This window comes from Staurois parvus, unplaced genomic scaffold (assembly GCF_062004578.1).
Source record: "Staurois parvus isolate SC_StPar_1 unplaced genomic scaffold, SC_StPar_1.0 ptg000291l, whole genome shotgun sequence".
Lineage (NCBI taxonomy): Eukaryota > Metazoa > Chordata > Amphibia > Anura > Ranidae > Staurois > Staurois parvus.
In genome coordinates, this window is record NW_028318087.1 from 964,385 (window position 1) to 987,720 (window position 23,336).

The 23,336-nt window shown below is 46.6% G+C and overlaps 1 protein-coding gene and 1 pseudogene across 1 annotated transcript in view; one reads left to right on the plus strand and one right to left on the minus strand.

The window, feature by feature from the left end:
- Positions 1–14,520, minus strand: part of LOC149458201 (pulmonary surfactant-associated protein D-like) — an 84,250-nt gene extending 69,730 nt beyond the window's left edge. Inside the window, exons 1-3 of the mRNA XM_089682491.1 lie at positions 14,450–14,520; positions 14,181–14,341; positions 12,561–12,668 (exon numbers count right to left, since the gene is read on the minus strand). Coding sequence (XP_089538617.1) covers positions 12,561–12,668; positions 14,181–14,325 — 253 coding nt within the window. The 5' untranslated portion in view covers positions 14,326–14,341; positions 14,450–14,520. The remainder of the gene's footprint in view (positions 1–12,560; positions 12,669–14,180; positions 14,342–14,449) is intronic.
- Positions 14,521–16,771: 2,251 nt separating this feature from the next.
- Positions 16,772–17,891, plus strand: LOC149458202 (zinc finger protein 862-like; annotated as a pseudogene).
- The last annotated feature ends 5,445 nt before the right edge of the window (positions 17,892–23,336 follow it).

Below are 23,336 nucleotides of genomic sequence, written 5' to 3' on the forward strand. Positions count from 1 at the left end.
TCCAACCAGGGAGAGCCATATGTGAGGAGGTCGGGTGACCCCGATGGGATGGATGGATGACTGAGCAAGTGCGAAGTCAGACGGGCCGAGTTGGTAACGTAGAGGACGGTATGGTACAAGGGAGCGGGCAGAGAATCGTCGGGTCACACTCCAGGTCAGCAACAGCAGGTCAGATCTAATGAGGGGCATTCAGAAAGAGAGGTCAGGCAAAGCAAGGGTCTGGGCAGGAGAAATCAGCAGGTCTAGAGCAATCCGGGTCAAATAACTTACTAGGCACAGGTTCAGATTCGCAGGATACAGGTAGGACCAGAAGGCACTGAAGGACAGCTCAGGGGCATTTAAATATCCTGCCCTGTGCTGCCATTGGTGCCCAGCGGGCGGCCGCGGCTTCTACTGCGCGTGCGCGAACTCGAACGCCGCGGCCGGCCCGGACCTAGTGCCCGTGTCCCTGCACAGGGCGGTGCACTGCGCCTGCGCCGGGACCATCGCGGCGGGGATCGAGGGAATCCCTTACATTGCCCCCCCTTACGGGCAACCTCCGGATGCCCACCCGATCTCTCCACCACGGGTGGTCACAAAGAAACCTCCGGACAAGTCTGGGTGCATGGACATTATGGGCTGGTTCCCAAGAATTGTCCTCAGGGCCAGAGCCCTTCCACTTGATAAGAAATTGGGTCTGGCCCCCCCTTCGTCGGCACTTCAGGATTGTTTCCACCTCAAATTCTTCTTCCTCTTCAACTGTTATGGCTTCCGGGGGCCTGGATTCTCGTTCCGAGAAGGCATCAGGGACTACCGACTTCAGCAGGGACACGTGGAAGACTGAGTGGATCTTGAGTGTCTCAGGGAGAGCAAGTTCATAGGCCACTTCATTGACCATCTGCTTAATGCAAAAAGGGCCTATAAATTTAGGTCCCAACTTTTTTGAAGGGCAGAGTATCTTCAAGTTAGATGTAGCCAGCCAAACCTTCTCTCCGGGCCGCAACACCAGATCTCCTCTTCGTTTCCTATTAAAAGCCCTTTTGTAATCTTCTTGGGCCTGACTGATGGCTTCCTGTAGTTTCTTATTGTTCGAATAGAAAAAAGTTAGTGCATCCTGTATTGCTGGAATTGGGCATTCTGGGACCAAATCCGGGAGGAAGACAGGGTGAAACCCATAGTTGGAGAAGAACGGGGACTGCCCTGTTGCTGAATGGCAAGCGTTGTTATACGCGAATTCCGCCAGAGGGAGAAGTGGCACCCAATCGTCCTGAGTAAAAGATGTGTAGCATCGCAAGTATTGCTCCAGGTTCTGATTGGTCCTTTCGGTCTGTCCATTGGTCTGAGGGTGAAATGCCGAAGAAAGGGATAGTTTGATATCCAGGGCTTTGCACAATGCCCTCCAAAATCTCGAGGTAAATTGAACGGTCCACGGTCCACGACCACGAGAATTGCTGTGTGGTCAAGTGAAGGTGGAAGCTCGACTATGCAATCCATAGAGATCTTCTGCCAAGGCCGTTCAGGGATGGGTAGTGGACGTAGCAGACCCCACGCCTTATTCCTTGAAGGCTTGTTCCGCTGGCAGATGACACAGGAGCCCACGTAGCTCTTACAATCCTTGGCCATGTCTGGCCACCAGAAGGAACGTCGGAGAAGTTCCAGGGTCTTGACCGGGCCAAAATGTCCTGCCATCGGGTGGTCGTGGCAATGTCCCAAGACTAGGGTTCGGGCTTCCTCCGGCACCACAATCCGGTCCTCCCTCCATAGGAGTCCCCCCTTGTTCTGGAGGGGCGCCCCATCAGAGGTAGACATGGCTGTGGATGCTCTCATTATCTCGGAGCGAAGGTTCGTCTGGAGGACCAAGAAGTTTCCTGCAGGCAGAATAGCGTCAGGTACTGGGATCTCCTTGGCGTCCTCATACATGCGCGACAATGCGTCTGGCTTCATGTTTTTGATCCCGGCCTGTATGTGATGTGGAAATGGAACCTCGAGAAAAACAATGCCCATCTCGCTTGTCGTGGGCGCAAACGTTTGGCGGTCCTCAGATATTCCAGGTTCTTGTGGTCTGTGAATATCAGGATGGGGTGTGAGGCACCTTCCAGCAAGTACCTCCATTCCTCTAATGCGGTCTTGATAGCCAGTAGTTCTCGATCGCCAATGTCGTAGTTCTTCTCCGCAGGGGTAAGTTTCCATGAGAAGAATGCTACTGGGTGAAGTAATTCCTTGGCGCCCTTTCGCTGGGAAAGCATGGAGCCAACCGCGTTCTCTGACGCATCTACTTTTAAGATGTAGGGCAGGGAGGTGTCAGGGTGACCCAGAATGGGTGCCGAGGTGAATAACTTCTTTATTGCTTCAAAAGCTTCCTGTGCCTCTGGCGTCCATCTGAATCGTGTCCCAAGCTTGGTTAACTGAGTGATGGGGGAGACCAGACCCGAGAAGTTCTTGATGAACTTCCGGTAGAAGTTTGCGAACCCGATAAATCGTTGGACGCTTTTCCTGTCCGTGGGTTCAGGCCAATCTAGGATCGCAGAGACTTTCTGAGGGTCCATTGCGACCCCCGCGGTGGAGATAATCAGGCCCAGAAATGTAATGCTAGACTGTTCAAAGCAACATTTCTCTGCTTTAGCGTATAACCCATGCTGCCGCAACCGCCCCAACACCTTTGTTACATGTACCCTGTGCTCCCCCAGGGAGGATGAGAAAATCAAAATGTCGTCTAAGTAGACGATGACAAAGATATCCAGGAAGTCCCTAAAGATGTCGCTTACAAAGTGCTGGAAGGTCGCCAGTGCATTGCACAACCCGAAAGGCATGACCAGGTATTCGAAACGGCCAAAACGGGTGCGGAAGGCCGTTTTCCACTCATCCCCCTCCCTTATGCGAACCAAGTTGTAGGCTCCCCTTAAGTCCAGCTTGGTAAACACTACTGCAGCCTTTAAGCTCTGGAATAATTCCGGTACCAGTGGTAATGGGTAACGATTCTTGATTGTGACCCTATTCAGTTCCCGATAGTCAATACATGGCCTCAAAGTCTTGTCCTTTTTTTCGACAAAAAAGATCCCTGCACCTGCTGGAGAAGTGGAGGGACGGATGAATCCCTTCCGGAGGCTGTCCTCAATATAGTCCTTCAGGGCCCCTAATTCCAGCTCAGAAAGGGGAAAAATTTGCCCAAAGGGAATTTCTGAACCAGGTAACAGGTCAATAGGACAGTCATACGGGCGGTGGGGGGGTAGAGTATCTGCTCCCCGTTCACTGAACACATCAAGAAACTCATGATAGGCTGCAGGAATCACTTGTTTTAGGCTGGCATCCCCTTTTTTAGGCTGGACCTGGGGGACCTCCGGGCCCGAAGTTTGGCACAGTTCCTGACAGTATGGGGAAGGGAACGAGACAACCCCAGTTTCCCAGTCAATTTGGGGGTTATGGGCCCGCAACCATAGGAGCCCCAGAATGACTGGGAAAAGGGGTGATGCAATAGCATCCAGGCGGAGGAGCTCCCGGTGTTGGCCGGCAATGGAAGTAACAATGGAAGGGGTCTCCTGGTTAACCACCCCTGATTTTATCCGGGAACCATCAGCCAAAAAGATGTGAAACCCTTTCTCCTTTGGATGGAGGGGGATACCCTGCCGGTGAGCAAAATTTATATCCACAAAACAGCTGCATGCCCCCAAATCAACTATGGCCGTCACCTCCACGGTCCTTTCTGAAAGCTGAAAGGAGAGGGGCACAACTAAGTATTGGGACGGATTCATATTGCCAATAGATAAAGAAGATGAGGTGAACTTACTCAGTTTCTGCGGGCAGGAACGTGCCATGTGACCAGCTTCACCGCAGTAGAGACACAGGTTCTGGGAGCGTCTACGCTGGCGTTCGTCTAGCGGTAGCTTAGGCCGTGGCAGGCCTAGCTTCATGGGTTCGGGAGCATCCTCTAATGTCTCGGGCACCTCCACCCGGGCGAGCTCGTCTTTCAGAGCCTCTGATAGGCCCATACGGAACTGGTGCAAGAGCGCAAACTCGTTCCAGCGAGTGCCCCCCATCCAATGCCTAAAGTCAGAGGTGTATTCCTCAGCCGCTCGCCGACCTTGTCGGAGTGCGTATAATGTGGCCTCGGCCGAGGCTGCCAGTTGTGGATCATCGTATAAGATGGCCATAGCATTAAAAAAGTTGTCAACTGAAACCAGATGGGGATCATTATTTCTTCTTAGTCGGTGGGCCCAGTCTTGGGGTTCCCCCTGCAACAGGGAGATAACAAACCCCACTTTCACTGATTCCATCAGAAAAGTCCATCAGTTCAAAATAGAGCAGGCAGGAGTCACGGAATGACCGGAAGCGTGTGCAATCCCCGTGGAAGCGCTCGGGTAAGGGTACTCGGGGTTCCGCCATAGGGAGTGATGCGGAAGGCCCGGGAGCCGGCTCATGGGCTGCTGCGACCGGGGGTGCAGGAGCCGGGGCCTGTGAAACAGGAGCAGATATGGTGCAGGCCTGGAACCGATTCTCAATCTGCAAACATCTGTCCTGTAACACGTTTACTGCTTGCGTCAGGGTAGCATCGAGGAGGGTCCTCCTCGAGGCTCAGTCATGGCCTTCTGGTACTGTGAGGGACCGCCGAGCGGCACCACTAGCACTCCACTGGTCAGGCGTGCCCAGAGCATGGAGTCTAAGCCCCAGGGTACTTGTTCACCAGAGCCCCTGATGGTGGGGATGGACTTGGAGTACCCAGGGACCAGGTCGCCACTACTGAGCACACCTGTCAGTGGTAGGGATGTTCGCCAGGGGCTCCAACCAGGGAGAGCCATATGTGAGGAGGTCGGGTGACCCTGATGGGATGGATGGATGGCTGAGCAAGTGCGAAGTCAGACGGGCCGAGTTGGTAACGTAGAGGATGGTATGGTAGAAGGGAGCGGGCAGAGAATCGTCGGGTCACACGCCAGGTCAGCAACAGCAGGTCAGATCTAATGAGGGGCATTCAGAAAGAGAGGTCAGGCAAAGCAAGGGTCTGGGCAGGAGAAATCAGCAGGTCAAGAGCAATCCGGGTCAAATAACTTACTAGGCACAGGTTCAGATTCGCAGGATACAGGTAGGACCAGAAGGCACTGAATGACAGCTCAGGGGCATTTAAATATCCCGCCCTGCGCTGCCATTGGTGCCCAGCGGGCGGCCGCGGCTTCTACTGCACATGCGCGAACTCGAACGCCGCGGCCGGGCCGGACCTAGTGCCCGTGTCCCTGCACAGGGCGGTGCACTACGCCTGCGCCGGGACCATCGCGGCGGGGATCGAGGGGATCCCTGACAATCAACCTGTATAACTTTTTTTCTAACTTGTGGATGAAACAGCTAATTTTCACTGATGTTTGTGAATCCTTACTCGGTGATGATTCTTTCCTCAAGTCTATTGAACAGGAAGTTGTAAAATCCTTTCAAAATATTAATTCATAAGATATGCTACCAGTTGTGCATCTCATAAAACTATTTTTGATAAAATAATAAGATGCCAATGCCGCAATTAAAGGTAACAAAAAAATTCCACTGGAAGCACATCAGGTGACTCCCGAAGAGAATTCCAGGTGGGGAAGGACCGAGCAGTCAAAAAGTCTCGCACCTGCAAAAAACCATTGGCCACCCACCAAGAAAACGCCCTTGGTTGATCTAAACCAGGTGGGAAGAGAGGGTTGTTAGTAAATAGGAGCAAAGGCAGGAAAGGTGACATCCGGCCAATGGAGTAACGTACCGAGTCCCACACTTGTAAGCCATGGAGCAAAATCGGACTCAGTGCCCTAGGGCGCTGGGCAGGTGGAAGCCATAGAAGCATCAATGTTGCAATAGATGCACATTTAGGTAGTTCCAGCAGGACCCAGAGAGGAATGTCTGAGGAAGCGTACAACATCTGGGCAATCTGGCTCGCCTGATAATACTTAGTTACATTAGGCACCCTAAGACCACCCAGGAGTCTATGAACAAAAAGTGTATTTCTAGAGACTCTGGGGCACTTATTGGCCCAGATAAAACGTATAATCTTTGCCTGAATCAACCTAAGAAAATGAGGAGGAACCCGCACGAAAATAGTATAACAATTTCGGCAAGATGGTCATTTTCACTGAATTAATGTCCTATCCAAGACAGGTGCAGAAATTGCCAAGGATGCATAAGAGAGGACACAGAGCGAAGTAATGGATAATAATTTGCAGCAAACAATGAGTCATAGGCAGGGGTCAAGCAAATGCCTAGGTATTCAAGAGGAAGCCCATTTGTAAGGAAAGTGGGACTGTAGGAGCGAAACCAAATCTGAGGCCAAAGTAATATTTAGAGCGACGGTCTTATCCAAATTAATACGGAGACGCGAAATCAAAGAGAAGCACTCAAGAACCTGTTGCAAATTTGGAAGCGTCGTCAGGGGATTAGTGAGAGTCAAGAGGGCATCGTCCGCAAATAGGTTCAACTTGAACTCCTGTTCCGCATATGGAACCCTCAATACATTACAATCGGTCTGAAGCACTAAAGCCAGCTGCTCAAGCGCCAGGACAAAGAGCACAGGGGACAGGGGGCAGCCCTGTCTCGCCCCTTGCCAAATAGGAAAGGGATCTGAGAAATACCCAGGGTATTTATCGGAAGCCGAAGGGGAAGAATACAAGGCTTGAATCCTAGAAAGAATAGAATCCCCAAAACCCCAATGAGACAGCACAAACCACAGATATTTCCAGGATAGAGAATCAAAGGCTTTATATATATCTAAGAACAGTAAGAATCCCGGAATGTTCCACTGTTGTAGAAAATGTATCAGATGGACCACTTTACGAATGTTATCACTCGCCTGCCTCCCAAGGACAAAGCCTACTTGGTCCCTGTGGACCAGACTATGCAAATATTTATTGATCCGAAGACTAAGAATCTTGCCCAATATCTTTAAGTCTTCATTAAGAAGAGAAATGGGCCGGAAGGCTTGCGGTTCCTGAACATAATCGGTCGTTATAAGAATCATGGAGATATGAGCTCTAAATGCGTCCAGAGAGGGCAAAGAGCCCTGTCGTAACTCATTAAAATAGTCGGCAAAGAAGGGTGCTAACAGGGTTGCAAATTTCTTATAATAAAGACCAGAGAAGCCATCGGGACCTGGGGCCGCAGTGGACCGTAGAGATTTGATAACTTGGAGCACTTCCGATACGGTGACACCGGCGTTGAGGGCCATCTGCGCTGCCTCGAATAATACAGGAAGTCAAAGATCTTGGAAGAATGCCTCTGCCTGAGCCACAGGGAAGGGATCTAGTTTAGCGTAAAGGCGTGAAAGGAAGGCTGTGAAATGGGAGACAATCTGCTGGGGATTAGAAGTACAGCCACCCTCGGGAAGTCGCAATCGGATCAATTTATGGAGTTTCCCCACAGAATTGAGTTTCCTGGCCAGCATCGGACCCGGCTTATTATCACAGGAATAAAATTTGTGTTTGGCCCAACGCAGGGCCTGTTCCACCTCTGAAGAGGCAAGTAGGTCCAACTCTGCCACCAGAGTGTCCCGTGCGTGTTTATGGGCCGCAGATGGAAATGACTTCCAACGAGCATCCACAGAGGCCAGTAGAGAATGAAGCTCCAAAAGTCGGTGCTCCCGCTTCCAAACCGCCACCAGCTTTATAACATGACCCTGCACCGTGGCTTTATGCACTTCCCTGACCAAGGGAAGCTGCTGGACCTGCATGAATATATGGTCAATTCTACAAAAACTGTCATGAGGATTGGAATAGAATGTAAAGTCGTGTCAGTTGGGTGAAGTTCCCTCCAGACATCCGCCAGCCCCGCCATCTGCAAGAGAGCGTGCATACGTTCCTCTAGCACTAAGGGGCCGCCCCCTGGGCATATCGCCTATCCAATGTGGAATCCAACGTAACATGTGAATCTCCCAACTGAAGAAGAAGACCCTTGGAGTGTCGGGAAACAATAGTGCAAAGATGAGAAAAGAATTTATGCTGAAAGCAATTGGGCGCGTAGTAAGAGACAAAAGTAACCTCCTGGTTCCAGAGGGAGCCCTGCAGAAGCAAATAGCTGCATGTGGGGTCCGCTATATTCCGAGCACAAACAAAGAAAGATTACGTTTGAAAGCTATCAGTACACCCCGGCGTTTGTTAAGACCGAGGCCGTGTAAAAGGTGGGATAATGAGACGAAAGATACCGTGGAGCGAAGGACTAAGAAAACCTTGTCTCCTGTAAACATACCACATCACTTTGTTGCGATTTGAGGTGATGAAAAACTTTAGCCTGCTTCTGAGGCGAATTGAAGCCTTGAACATTTCGTGAGTGTACTTTCAGAAGGGGTGAGGCCATGGCGGCATCAGCACAGCACGCTCAACAGAAAAAGCATGTCAGCCAACAATTTCCACTCCCAATGGCGAACGGATCATGGCGTCCCAAAACCCTGCATAAAACAAAAACAGAAAAACCAGAGAAGAAAAGAAAACCAGAAAAGAAAAAAAGAAAATGACACGAGAAGTATGTACAACGTAACGCCAATGGTGACGTGCATCCTCCTACACTTGAAGGATACCAGTTGGGGGTGGGTCTACCTCCGGACACATGGCTGAAAATGAAAACATCAAAAACATAAGCCCTCAGGGGACAAAAAGGCAATAAACACAATATAACGGGGTACCAAAGTAATAAAAATATGAGTCCCAGAAGTGAGTACATCCGCGGCAACCTATCCATAGAAACCCAGCTAAACTTGGGGGCCAATCCCCTCCAGGAGGACGACTGCAGGCCGCTGTGGTACCCCACAACACAGCCCAAGTGGTCCCCCACCAACCTCCCTGTAGGACCGACACCCAACCTGGGCCTACCAGGCCAACCTCCCACCCCAGAGCCCGAGGGAACTATCACCCCATTCCACCAACGGGAACCCGAGCAATGTCACCTGGACCCATGGTAGACTGCAACAGCAAAAAGTCATAATCCTTAAGTCTAGAAGGAGACCCCCCCACTCAGGGATGGAACCCAAGGTAACAGGCTAGATCAGGCCCAACCTGAAATGCTAACAAACTGGGAAAGACCTAAGGGCCAAACTCACGGTCCCGTCAGGAAAGTCCAACGGTGAAACACAACGTGGGAGGTCCAAGATACATCTTCAGCCCGGAAAAGAGCAGGACGGACTTGACTGTAGAGGTGTCTGAGAGAGGGCCCTCTTCCTTTTGGACGACCGCTCCTATAGGCGGCCCAGAGGAAGCAGCCTCTCCGGGGATCCAAATGAATGAGCTGGGCTCTGAGTAGCAGCTTCCGGCGAAAGAAGGTGTAAAGATTCCAGGAGAGAGTGGGCCACCTCCGGCATGGCAACAGAGTGGCTGCGGCCCTGGTAGTTGAAGGTGAGGCAGAACGGAAAGCCCCAGGCATATTTAATTCTACGGTTCACCAGGACCGAAGTGAAGGGCTTCAACTGGCGGCGCTTCTGAAGAGTGGTCAGGGAGAGGTTCGCGAAGAATTGGTAGCGATGCCCCTGGAATCTGAGGTCTGAGTTGTTTCTGGCCACCAAGAGAATAGCTTCCTTAGTTCGATAGTAAGTGAACTTGATGATAATGTCCCTCGGGGGCCCAATCCAGTCGTCTGTGGCCCAATGCAGTGTATACGGTCAAATTTGAGCCGGTCAATGGGAATGGCGGGTGTCAGCTCCTGAAACATAGCAGTAGCGGTGGAGGTAAGATCTGTGACCATTTCTGGGATACCCCTTAATTGCAAATTGCCACAGCGGGAACGGTTTTCAAAATCCTCGTCCGCCAATTCTTGCTTGAGGTCACACAAATCCTGTTTGTGACTTTTAATGACCATGGCCACAGAGTCCATTTTATCTTCGAGATCGTTCGTCCGATTGCCCAACTCCCAAATTTCTCGCAACAGACGGACGGCCAGCTTGGAGGTAGCGGAGAACAATTCCAACTGCAGCATGGACTTGAAGCGGCGCAGGAGCTCAGCATCCCTCGGAGCTGGAATGGGAGACTGCAGGGATGCCTCTGATGCCAGGTCGTCATTACCTCTGGGATCTGATTCACCCGCGGGTAGTGGCGGCGGGGGATCTGAAATCGAGGCCGGGGCTTCAGCTGTGGACTTTGGCAGAACACGCAAATTCACGGCTAGGGCCTTGAATGCTTCCGGTGGTGGACCCGAAATCGAGGTCGCGGCTTCAGATGCGGCCTCCGGAGGGTAGGCAGCAAATTCCGGCACGACCCACTGGGTGCTGGAGGAGCGGGCGGCCACTGATTTCTTGCTCATCGGGGCACTGGGGGACAGGGGGCTAGGAGGGGATGGAGGGAAGGCAGATGACACCCTGCCCCCCCCTCCCCCCCGAGGGCTAGAAATCGGCCAATGTGTCCAGTGGCCAAGGAGCAGGTCTACAATGCGGCCATCCTGAATGCTGCACACGAACACCCCCCCAAAGTTTTTTGTTTTTTAACCTAAGAAATAAAATGGAAAAACTTCTAGCCTGAAAACTGAATTCTAGACCTAATATTTCCTAAATTGCTTCATTCTAACAGAATTTTAATACAAAAATCCCAATTGATTACTGAACAATTTTAAAAACATGAATACATCACTTTACTCAAAACCAGAAAATGCTCCCACAAAATTGAAAAAATGGTTTGCACAGTTTAAATATACCAGTCTTTCCTTTTTCTCATAAATCAACAGTTAATAGTCCATTTTCAATTGAACAATTCAAATTAGTTATAAAACAATTTAACTTTTCCAATGGATTCTCTGGCATATATACAGTTGCAAGAAAAAGTATGTGAACCCCTTGGGATTACGTGGAGTTTTGCATGAATTGGGCATAAAATGTGCTCTGAACATCATCTAAGTCACAACAATAGAAGAACACAGTCTGCTGAACATAATACTACATACTAAACAAACATTAGATGTTGCACATAACATGTAAACATTCACAGTGCAGGGAGGAAAAAGTATGTGAACCTTTGGACTTAAGAACTGGTTGACCCTCCTTTGGCAGCAATAACCTCAACCAAACGTTTCCTGTAGTTGCAGATCAGACCTGCACAATGATCTGGAGTAATTTTGGACCACTCCTCTTCACAAAACTGTTTCAGTGTACAATATTCTTGGGATGTCTGGTGTGAATCGCTCTCTTAAGGTCATGCCACAGCATTTCAATCGGGTTGAGGTCAGGACTCTGACTGGGCCACTCCAGAAGGCGTATTCTGTGCTGTTGCAGCCATTGTTTTGTTGAATTACTTGTATGCTTTGGGTCATTGTCCTGTTGCATCACCCATCCTCTGCGGAGCTTCAGTTGGCGGACAGAAGGTCGTACGTTTTCCCGCAAAATGTCTTGATAAGTTCTGGAATTCATTTTCCCATCAATGACAACAATCCGTCCAGGCCCTGAGGCAGCAAAGCAGCCCCAAACCATGATGCTCCCTCCGCCATGTTTTACAGTGGGGATGAAGTTTTGATGCGCTGTGCTCTTGCAGTTATTTTTACAGGATGACCACGCCTAGGGAGAGTAGCAACAGTCCTAAACTTTCTCCCTTTGTGGACAGTCTGTCTTTCTGTGGACACATGAACATCAAGGGTTTTGGAGATACTTTTGTAACCCTTTCCAGCTTCATGTAAGTCAACAATTCTTGATTGTAGGTCTTCTGAGAGCTCTTTTCTGCGAGGCATGGTTCACATCAGACAGTGCTTCTTGAAACCAGTAAACCCAAAACAGGTGTGTGTTTTTTAAGGGCAGGACAGCTGTCAGCAACACATCCAATATCATCACACTGATCGGAGTCAATGTTGGCTCACTCCTGGCTCCAATTAGCTCTGGGAGAAGTCATTAAGCTAGGGCCTCACATACTTTTGCCTCCCTGCAATGTGAATGTTTACATGTTATGTGCAATTAAACCATGGCAACATCAAATGTTTGTATAGTATTATGTTCAGCAGACTGTGTTCTTGTATTGTTGTGACTTAGATGACGTTCAGAGCACATTTTATGCCCAATTCATGCAAAACTCCACGTAATCTCAAGGGGTTCACATACTTTTTCTTGCAAATATATATATATATATATTTATATATATATAAGAATTTGCAGATATTCTAGCTCTACATCTCTGATTATTTCATTAGCAATTGGAATTTTATTCATCCAGCAGATAATTTGTGTTATATACCCATTTTCCCAAAGGAAAAAAAAAACTGTTGAAAACATTAGTACTCCTCTCAAGAAGAGTTATGCTAAAATCATGAAGCCTTGATGGGTAGAAGTCAATTTGTAGGTGTGGGCACTCCTAGGAAGGATGTATTTACATGCAGACTGCCATAGGCAATTTTCACATAAGATGCTAAGTCTCCATGATAGAAAAAAACTATAAGACAATGAATCAGAAGGGTGAGAGAGGTTCTGGGGAGGACATTCTCCACCATGCAAATAGGGTGGGCTGTAGCCACTGGAATGTATCAAATATAAATTCTCTCATTTCTATGAAGAATGCTGGGCACAGGTACAAGAGACGGTATAGCAAACCCTAGTGCCTATTATACTTGTCCTTGCTCTGTCTCACACAGAAATGTAGATTAATTTGCTGATATATTCAGACGGACAATCTTACCTGCAACTCCATTGTTTCCTTTTTCTCCTGGATTACCCTTTGGTCCTGCTTTCCCTGGAGGACCTGGGATTCCTCTTTCACCTAGAATTCCAGGCTCTCCACGCACACCTCAAGAAAACATGTAACAATAATATTGACAGTTTGCAATCTGTATGCTCTAGCAATAAATGAAATATATCATGTTTTAAGTATATCTAAAGCCAAACCTTTATTTTTTAGTTTTGGATAAAGTGGAGAGGGATTAGAACGATTGCCCGTTTTTATTCCTGTGCCCCGTTAGGGAGATTCATCCTCTCTATTTGTCCTGGTTACCATTATCATTGAAAGTGAAAGTGGGGAAATCTTCCAATTGTGACCTGGGGGTCCCAAAGGAATTCCCTTAATTTGCATGGATTTCCTCTCGCCTCCTGTTCTGTCTATGGACATGGAGTTAGGGGAAATCTTTGCAATAGAAGACAGATGGTAAAAAAAAAAACTGACAGGGGTCAAAGGAACACCTTCCCTTGTTCTATTCAATATGAAAAAAAGTTTTTCCTATAGTTCTACTTTAATCTTAATACATTAATACAAAATTAAACATCTCCATTATAAAGTAATGGCCACTGATATAAGGTTTCTGCCCCCATTTGTTTACAGGAGTGTGGTCAACTTTTTTGATTAAGGGGCCCTCAAGTGTTACATCATTAAGGGATGCACATAACAAAATAAACGGGAAGGACAGCACAGAAAAAAGTATAAAAGTATGTACAAAATTGGAAGACCATTTAAGAATGATGAAAACTAAACAAAAGTACATTTTAATTTTTGTCAATTGACAAAAACTGACAAAAAACAATTTGAATTTTCATCAACAAAATTAAAATGTAAGGGAGGGACGTTTCTTGTAATGAACATTTTACTTATAAAGATGTTATATAACAGGTAAATCTGTGTAGTTTGTTCAAATGAATACCATTAATAATAAAATGTTATTAAATTTTTACTCCAGGAGTATATAATGAGTTTATAATTTCTAGAAAAATGCTTAAAAAATGCATTACAATTTACCTAAACCCATTATATTTCAGTAGACTAAAATGTACTGGGGATTTTAGTCGGCTAAAATATAACTAAAACTAAAATAATTCAGATGACTAAAGTATGACTAAAACTATAATGGCATTTTAGTCAAAAGTCTATGACGTAAGCTAAACAAATTTTGAAGTCAAAATAAACACTGATGTCTAGCTGGGAGTAGAGGTTGTCAGAAATATTCTACAATATAAGACTCTTGAGTCCTAGGGCTAAAAGCAATATTGAAATGCACAGCACTGAATATTATCAGTAAGGTCCATAAAGGCATTGTTCTCAGTCAGCTGGAAACTATGTATTATCTTGGCAAAATACGTTCATATATTTTTCCAGTGCAGTCATTTTAAAAAGTGGAATGATTTATCCTGTCTCTTTCTGTACAATGTACCTGTAAAAACGGACACATTTGTATTAAGCATTTCATTTCCCGACAGCCTGATAAATGATAATGTAACACTACTGCATGGAAATAACTAATACAGGTATCAATTACAGGTATTTCAAAAAAAAGTTGACAATAAAGACAAAGTAAAAAATAATAAAACTCACCTGGGTCGCCCTTTGGGCCACTAGCCCCATCTCTTCCATCTCTACCATTTAAGCCTGGACACATGGCTGGTATTTCTGAATTACCCAGGGAAAAAACCACAGCCATAACAACTAGGATGCATACATATTTTGTAAGGGGATTCATAGTTCAGCCTTTCAGCCTGTGAGAAAATAAGAGATTGATTCCCCTTATGTATTACGCATATTTATTGTTCAATGCTATAGTCATGAAATGGATGACTAAGCTAACGTGATAAAATAATACTTGCCTAATTATTGTAGTAATTCGGTTTTCCTTAGTGTCTGAATCTCCTTCCAACCAAACTGATATCACAAATAACCAGCTCTACGGCGTCTGGTCATTTTATTTGCAAGGATATCGATTATTTTGGATAGCTTGGAACTTTGTACCTGGTGAAAGAGGTCAGTGCCTATATCTTTGGAATGTGTTTCCTAGTTTACTAAAAGGTTTACTACTACTGCAGATAAAATATGTTAAAAAATGAGGTGTTGGTGATCATATAGACTCCCCCATAACAGTATTAGAAGAATAGGAGTCCTTGTGTAATACCCCCTTTTGCTAGGAAACTAATATATATATATATATATATATATATATATATATATATATATATACTTAATTTTGTTACAGTGAAATATTATTCAAGAATAGTTCAGTAAACCTTAATAGTTCTGGTAATTCTGCCTATCCGAAGCTAAGAAGGTAATTATATATCATTTTTAACAAATTCACAATCCCTTACACTTGTATCTTGAAATGTTCACAGCCATAACTCCACATCCAAAATATAATTGATTTTTGATTACATGAAACAATATAAACTGCACATACCGGTAATTTAAGTACATAGACCTTAAACAGTCAAATATTCTGTATCTTAGTTGCTTTAAAAGGTTCTTCAGTCTTAAAGAGAGAAATCCTTGGGTATACATCTAAATAGGGTTAAAACACACCTACTTGATTGTAGGATCCTCATACCTACAATCCAGATTATTAGATATACCATATCAAATCTTGATATTCCTCCCCTTTCAATAGTGTACACACTATGGGGGAGTATTCATCACAGAGAAAGCTAAAACTGCTGTTGAAAAAACATATATAGGAAACTCTGAACCAAAACTATTAAATACAGCCCTTATGCACATCTTGAGGGAACTCATAAGAAAACAACTGCAAGAAATGTTTTCAAACTTGGAGACAGAAATTGGTGTCTCCTGGTCTACTTAGCAAGGCCTGAGTATACCCCCATGGCTATAGCTAGACTACATATTGAACTAGATAATGCTGTTCACACAAATGATGAAATAATCAAAAAATAGCTACTTATTCCAAATACTAATTCCTCACAAAAAGGCCTTCTAAAGACACCACTCACAGTTGAAAACATTAACAGAGCTATTATGTCCATAGGTCAATCAAAATGGATGGATTATGAATGATATCAGAGCACTATTAGCTATACCATTCAGCAACCAGCAATATATTATTATTTAGGGTGCTTAAACCTCTCCATAGTGTATCTGTAATATGTAATATGACCTAATTCTTGTTCCCAGTTCTGTTTACATGGAGCTGGATGAAATTTAGATAAAGGTTGCTCACAAAGCTCTGAAATGAGGCCCTTTGAATCACAGATTCCAACAATTTTATCAAATTATAGAGTATCTACAACTGAGACGTTGAGGGAGCCGTTTTGAGGCATGTCTGATTTGCAGATATTGATAGATCTTTTGTCTGAAGAAATCTCTAATTGCAACTGCTGAAATGATTTGAAAAATTGATTTTCACATACTGTAGATGGGAAATTGTCAGATGCCACTTCTGGCCCAAGCCTGAAGCCCCTGAAACTTCCTAAATTCAGGAATTAAATCATTAGACCATATAGAAGTAAACCTGGTATAACAAATAATACCAAGTAACTCCATCACAGATGCCCAGACATGTCCTATCAAACAAACAGTAGGGAGCTGTGATGGAGATTTGAGATATGCTGAAGACTCCAAGGTGTGTAGTGGACATACCCCTTTAAACAGCTTCTTAATCAATTTGTAAGAGATTTTTTGTGGAGGAGCAGCTTTCCCAACCATTCAAATGTTAGAGTTGTGTTTCCAAAAAGTACAACCATGGATTTGATACTGCCAGGCCTCCAATATCCCTGAGGTATTGAAAACATTTTAGTCTAATCCTAGGTGGTTTCTTCTTCCAAATAAAATCTCTAAAGATACCAGACACAATTTTAGGGGAATCAAACAAGGGGAGTTATGCAATATACATATATATTAGCTGAGGCATCCAAATCATCTTAATCATATTGTTATGTCCCACCATAGGGATTGGTAACTTACACCAGGACATAAGCTGTGACCTGAAACATGAAATCAATTGAACCAGGTTAAGGGTAATATAATCAACTATTTTAGGAGAGATCGTAATACCTAGATATTTAAACTGAGAAACAACCTTAATATGGGCAAATAGACATGTTAAGGTTACTGGAAGGAATCTAGAAGGAGAAGAGTAGACTTCTCCCAATTAATTTTTGATACTGAATAATCTCCATATGGTAATGAGGGACTTAGCCTCTTGGAATGAGGATTGTGTATTGTTTGGGAATTCAGAACAAATGAAACATGCAGTAAAAGCTGTGATGCCAGAAGATGCGAAGCATCTTTACAAATTTCTATGCAAAGACATGTTCGGAAAGTGCAGAGCAATATGTTACTGCAGAATCAAACTGCACAAGAGAACAACCAGCAGAGGAGTCCCCTTCAACAAGTCACTCAAATTGCTGGAAGAAGGAAGTTTAAGCAAGCTTGGTGCAAGGAATTTGACCATAACACAGGTGTAGCCATATGTGAGATTTGTGCCTCCTTTCCTGACATTGCTGACCACAAATCAAAGATTGTGAAAGGGTTTTCAGGACCATTTAAACTGGAAACCTTTAGAAAACACATGGAAAGTCTATACAGCACATAAAATGTGTAAAGTCCAAACATGCCTCGTTGGCTCCAGAAGCTACGCCACTGGCTGCATGTGTTAAGAAATCGGATCGAGGGATGTTCAACCACATGAAAGTTCTATTTAATGTGGCCTATTATATTGCAAAAAACAGCAAGTTATATACAGACTTTGAAGGTTTGTTAGAGTTGAAGGGAAAACTAGGGGTTTCTTAGAGAGAGGAGTATGCAAGAGATGCGAGGATTTCATCTTACATATTGCAACTGTAATCCGGAAAGAACTCATCTGCAAGCTAAAAGAGGCAAAATATATTAGTTTGATGCTAGTTGGATAGACTAACAAAGGAGGAGTAGAAGAGTTAATATTCAATGTCCGATACGTCAAGAACAATAGGATCAAAGTATTTCTATCAGTCCTACCTCTTGCAATGGCTACTGTAGATGGGGTACTTAGATCCATTACTAAAGAACTGAAGACACATAGTCTTTTAGACTAGCTTTCTTAAAGCCAGCTGATTGAAATTGGTAAAGATGGTGCTGAAAGCATGATTGGAGCTGAAAATGGACTGGTACAGAAATCTCAGTCATGTAATTGGCATTCACTGTGTTGCATATAGATTACATTTAAGTGCATTTATCTCTGTGAAAGAGGGAAAATGCATTGGTGACCTCAACTCTGCTTTGACCAACCAGAAAATTGTCTCCTCTGGGACTTTAATGCAGTCATGACACCATAAATTACTTATAAAAGAAACAGTAAAACCAATTGATGTATCTTTTGCATATTTATTTCCAGTCTGTACCTTTATACAATATTAAGTAAAAGATAAACAGGCCCTATTCTACAATAAATGACTGTGATTATTTTTATCCCCAACATGTTTTCAATTACATATGATATTATCTTCATCAGGGGGAGCTTATACAAAAGGTACATATATTGCCAGAAAATAAGCAAGGTCATTAGAAAGTTGGCCTGGGGACCTCCATGGACCCCACAGATCGACACCCAACCCCCAGAGAGCAAAAAAGAGCCACCCTAGGTAAGGTGGATGGGGCCTTTTCTGCAATACCTATGTAGTAAAGTTGCTGATGACAATGAGTGCAGGAGAGGGAAGGAAGTATTCAATCCTGGAAAAAGCTCATGCTGGATTGATTGATTTAGATGTAATAGATATATAATGATGAGAGTATTGCTACACAGCGTGGATCTAACAACTCTTGCTGTACCGATCCTTCAACCTCAGTAGCTTCTTGGGAAGAGACCCAGTAGACGTTCCTGTTGGAGCAGCTGGACCTTAAAAGACTTCTCCTTATCTCAACAGAGACTTCTCCATCAGCTATTAGACAAGCACTTATTGGTGTTTGACACCAGCCCTGAGGACTACTGGTCATGAGTTACGAAGTCATTGACCACCCTATTCATATGGGGGAAACCCCGCCTATCCGGGAGTGGTACCATCACATCCCCCCCCCCATATTGCGCCAGGAGGTCAAGGAATTATTTTGCAATATGTTGCAAAGTGGGGTTATCCAGGAAAGCTGCAGTCCATGTTGGATTTTGCACATACTGAAAATAGACAGAATGTCAAGGTCCTACCTTTTTACCAGAGGTTATGTTACTCCATGTGCTGGCATCCATCTTGGATTTCTGTAGAGCATGGTGGGAATCTTTTATGCCTTCAGGTCTCTGAGGTCCATCCCCCAGAGGGGTGTGGCTGATGACATATAAGCCTGTGTTCTGCACATGCTCTTTGCACTTGTGTCTTTGTGTTGCTGTTACTCTGTTCTGACTCTCGTAACTCTCCTGGAATCTGACTCGGCTTGTGACCTGACCATTCTTTGTGTTCTCCTTTGATCTGACCCTCCGTTGCTGAACCCGGCTTGTGACCTGTGATTCTCGTCTGCTGTCCTGTACCATTTTTGTCTCGTTGTTGTTGACCCGGCCTGTCTGACTACTCTATTGTCTTTACCACTAGCTACACGCTATTGGCGGCGGCCATTACTGCAGCTGGGGTGCCTCGGGGGCCGCGACCTGGTTCCTGGCTGCGTCAAGTCCATCCCCACCATCAGGGGCCCTGGTGAAGGGCAGCCTGGGACTTAGACTCCGCGCCCTGAGGGACTTCGGTCTGTGGGTGGTGGTTGTCGTCAGCCTGTGCGTTACATTGATATTAGGCCTGCCTGTCCGTTTCCCAGCTCCTGCCCTGACATTACACAAGTGCCGCCCACCACCTCGGCTGCTGCGTCATTGGCGGCACCCAGAGGTATGACTGGTTCTGCCCCTCTTCCACAGTGCTTTGGGGGTGAGCCGAGTCAGTGTCGTGGGTTCCTCAACCAGGTGGGCATTTATTTTGAGCTAATACCCTACGCCTTTCCATCTGAGAGGTCAAAGGTAGGGTTCCTAATATTGCTGCTCTCAGACAAGGCCTTGGCCTGGGCAAATCCCTTATGGGAGAGGAACGACCCAATGATTCAAAATTTTTCCAGTTTTCTCGATGCCTTCCGTAGGGTATTCGACGTACCAGCTCGTTCCGCCTCGGCGGCCAAGCTGCTCATGACCATGCATCAGGGTTCACAGACCGTGGCCGAGTACGCCATAGAGTTTCGTACCCTGGCGGCAGAGGTGGGTTGGAACAATGAGGCTCTGGTGGCTGCGTTTTCCCATGGTCTTTCTGACGCATTGAAGGACGAGATTGCAGCTAAGGAACTGCCTGTGGAGTTGGAGGAGCTCATCTCTTTCCTGATCCTGATTGACACCAGGCTCAGGGAAAGGCCTTCACTCAAGGAACGCCTGCGGAGGCCTTCCAATCGACTGGCACCTGCGTTTTCTGTCCCTCCCGTTCCTCCCTCTCCTCCCACACCTCCTGGGGATAGCTTGTCTGGAGGTGAGCCCATGCAGCTGGGGTTTGCTCGCCTTTCCGAGGGAGAACGGGTCGCTCGGCGTCAGGAGGGTCGCTGCCTGTACTGTGGCCTCAATGGGTACTTTCGTCGGTCTTGTCTGGTCCGTCCGGGAAACGCTCGCACCTGAGATCCTGTCGGGGACAGATCTTGGGTGGAGTTTCGTTGTCCCCAGGGTGCCACAAGGATAAACCACTGATCACCGTTGTCCTCTCTTGGAAGGAGGGCTCGGTGACGGCCCAGGCATTGATAGATTCTGGGGCCGGTGGGTTGTTCTTGGACAGCTCGTTTGCTGCGCAGCACTCCATTCCCCTGCAGGCTCGTGCCACCCCATTGGTTCTCGAAGCAATTGATGGCAGGCCCCTGCAACCGCTGCAGGTTACCCACGAGACTCTGCCAGTTGAGGTAGCTAGTGGGGCTGTTCACAGGGAGTTGGCCTGTTTTCAGGTTATTTCTTCCCCACACTATTCGGTGGTTTTGGGGTATCCTTGGCTCCAGAGGCACAATCCAACCTTCAATTGGCGAACAGCCGAGATCCTCTCATGGTCTCCACAGTGTGGGGCCGGCTGCATCCGGGGGCCGGTTAAGGTGTTGTGTGCCTCCTCGGATGCTGCGTTGCCCACCAACTATGGGGAGTACCTGGACGTCTTTGATAAGGTACGCGCTGGTGCCTTACCTCCGCATCGTCCTTACGACTGTGCCATATCCTTGCAACCCGGTGCCACTCCTCCACGTGGCAGGGTGTATCCTCTCTCGGTTGCGGAGAATAAGGCCATGGAGGAGTACGTTCTCGGGGGCACATTTGTAAGTCTACCTCTCCAGCAGGAGCAGGTTTTTTTTTTGTAAAGAAGGGTGGGGAATTGAGGCCTTGCATCGATTATAGGGGTCTCAATCGGATCACCATCAAGAATGCCTATCCAATTCCTTTGATTTCTGAGTTGTTCGACCGCCTTAAAGGAGCAACAGTTTTTACCAAACTCGACCTCAGGGCAGCGTACAACCTCATACGGATCAAACAGGGGGATGAGTGGAAGACCGCGTTTAACACCAGAACCGGGCATTATGAATACCTGGTGATTTTCTTCGGGTTGTGTAACGCGCCTGCGGTTTTTCAGGAATTCATAAATGTTGTCCTTCGTGACTTGTTGCAGCAGTGCGTGGTGGTTTACCTGGATGACATCCTGGTTTACTCTACCTCCATGGAGTCCCATATCCAGGATGTCAAGCGGGTGCTGCAACAATTACGGGAGAACAAACTCTTTTGTAAGCTCGAGAAGTGCGAGTTCCATCGATCCCAAGTTGCCTTTTTGGGCTACATCATCTCCGCGGAGGGATTCTCTATGGACCCTCAGAAGGTTGCGGTGGTTCTGCAGTGGCCTCGTCCCAATGGTCTTCGGCCCATTCAGCGCTTTCTGGGTTTTGCCAACTACTATCGGAAGTTCATCAGGAACTTCTCCACGTTGGTGAAACCTCTCTCTGATTTTACCAAAAAGGGGAGTAACCCTCACGAGTGGCCACCCGAAGCCATCTCAGCCTTCGAGGCCCTGAAGTCCACCTTCGTTTCGGCCCCGATTCTGTCTCATCCCAATCCTGGGTTGCCTTTTGTCCTCGAGGTTGATGCATCTGAGACGGGAGTGAGAGCCCTCTTGTCTCAGTGTCGGTCACCCGAGAGACCCCTACTTCCTTGTGGGTTCTACTCCAAGAAGCTTTCCTCCGCAGAGTGCAACTACCAGATCGGGGACAGGGAGTTGTTGGCCATTATTCTGGCTCTCAAGGAATGGAGGCATCTGCTTGAGGGTTCTGTGGTTCCGGTCCTAGTTCTCACTGACCACAAGAACCTCACATATCTCTCGGAGGCTAAGAGGTTGACGCCTCGTCAGGCCAGATGGGCCTTGTTCTTGTCACGCTTCAACTATGTGGTGTCCTATTTGCCTGGTTCCAAGAATGTCAGGGCTGATGCGTTATCACGGCAATACTCGGCGTTGTCCAGGGAGGACTCTGAGCCAACCTCGGTTATACCTCCGGATCGGATCCTGGCTGCCATTCGCACCAGTCTGACTTCTCCTCTTGGGGAGCAGATCTTGGCGGCTCAAACTGACGCTCCTCCCGAGAGACCGGAGGGTAGATGCTTCGTACCTGAGGAATTGCGCACCCACCTGCTGCGTACATACCACAACTCCAAAACGGCCGGGCATCCGGGGAGGAACCAGTTGTTCTGGGTCGTCCCTCGCTTATTCTGGTGGCCAACGCTCCATGCCGATATTGCTTCGTATGTAGCGGCATGTTTGATCTGCGCCCAGAATAAATCTCCACGGCATCTCCCATTGGGTCTCCTGAAACCCATTCCCAATGGGGAGCGTCCTTGGTCACACCTGGGTATGGACTTTATTGTAGAGCTCCCGGTGTCTCGGGGCCATACAGTCATTCTCATGGTCGTCGATCGTTTTTCCAAAATGTGCCATTGCTGTCAGGAATGGACTGGCCAGCAATGGTGGGACTCGCCTGCCTTATGGGCTGCAGTACCAGGGCTGGCCAGCGGGTGCTCCCAGCAATCAGAGACTCAACCTTGCAGCCAGCTAAACACCTGAAACTGCTTATACTGGTGTATTTAAGGGATGGCCAGACCTGCAGACTCTACCTTGGTGTGTGTTTTTCCTGGGCCCTGTATCCTGTTCCTGCATCCTGTTCCTGTTCCTGTCTTGTTGCTGACCCTGCCTGATCTGACCTCTGCTGACTTCTCCTGCTCTGACCCCGGCTCGTTCCTGACCATCCCTCTGCCTGACCCTCTGTACCACGCTACCTGCTGAACCTGGCTTGTGACCCCGACCATTCTCCGCTTGCTCCCCCTGTACCTACCTGCCCCATTGATATTGACCCGGCCTGCCTGGCGACGCTTGCATTGTATGTACTGTTATCTGTGGGTGGTTGGTTTGGTTTGTTTGCACTGTGTTATGTTTTAGTATTGCACTGCGTTTATGTTTGTATTGTTAGTGTCAATAAATTATATTGTTTATAACAGTGTTTTTCAACCTTTTTTGTGCAAAGGCACACTTTTTTCATGAAAAAAATCAGGAGGCACACCACCATTAGAAAATGTTAAAAACATTTATCTCTGCGCCTATATTGACTATATATAAAGTAATTCTCTTGAATAGGAATCAAACACAAAGAAATTATTTTATAATTACTTTATTATGAAATAATAAAGTATTTTATAATTGGACCCGGGGGCCGGACAAAGAGTAGATGAATGATGTGTATGTGTCATCCATAGTA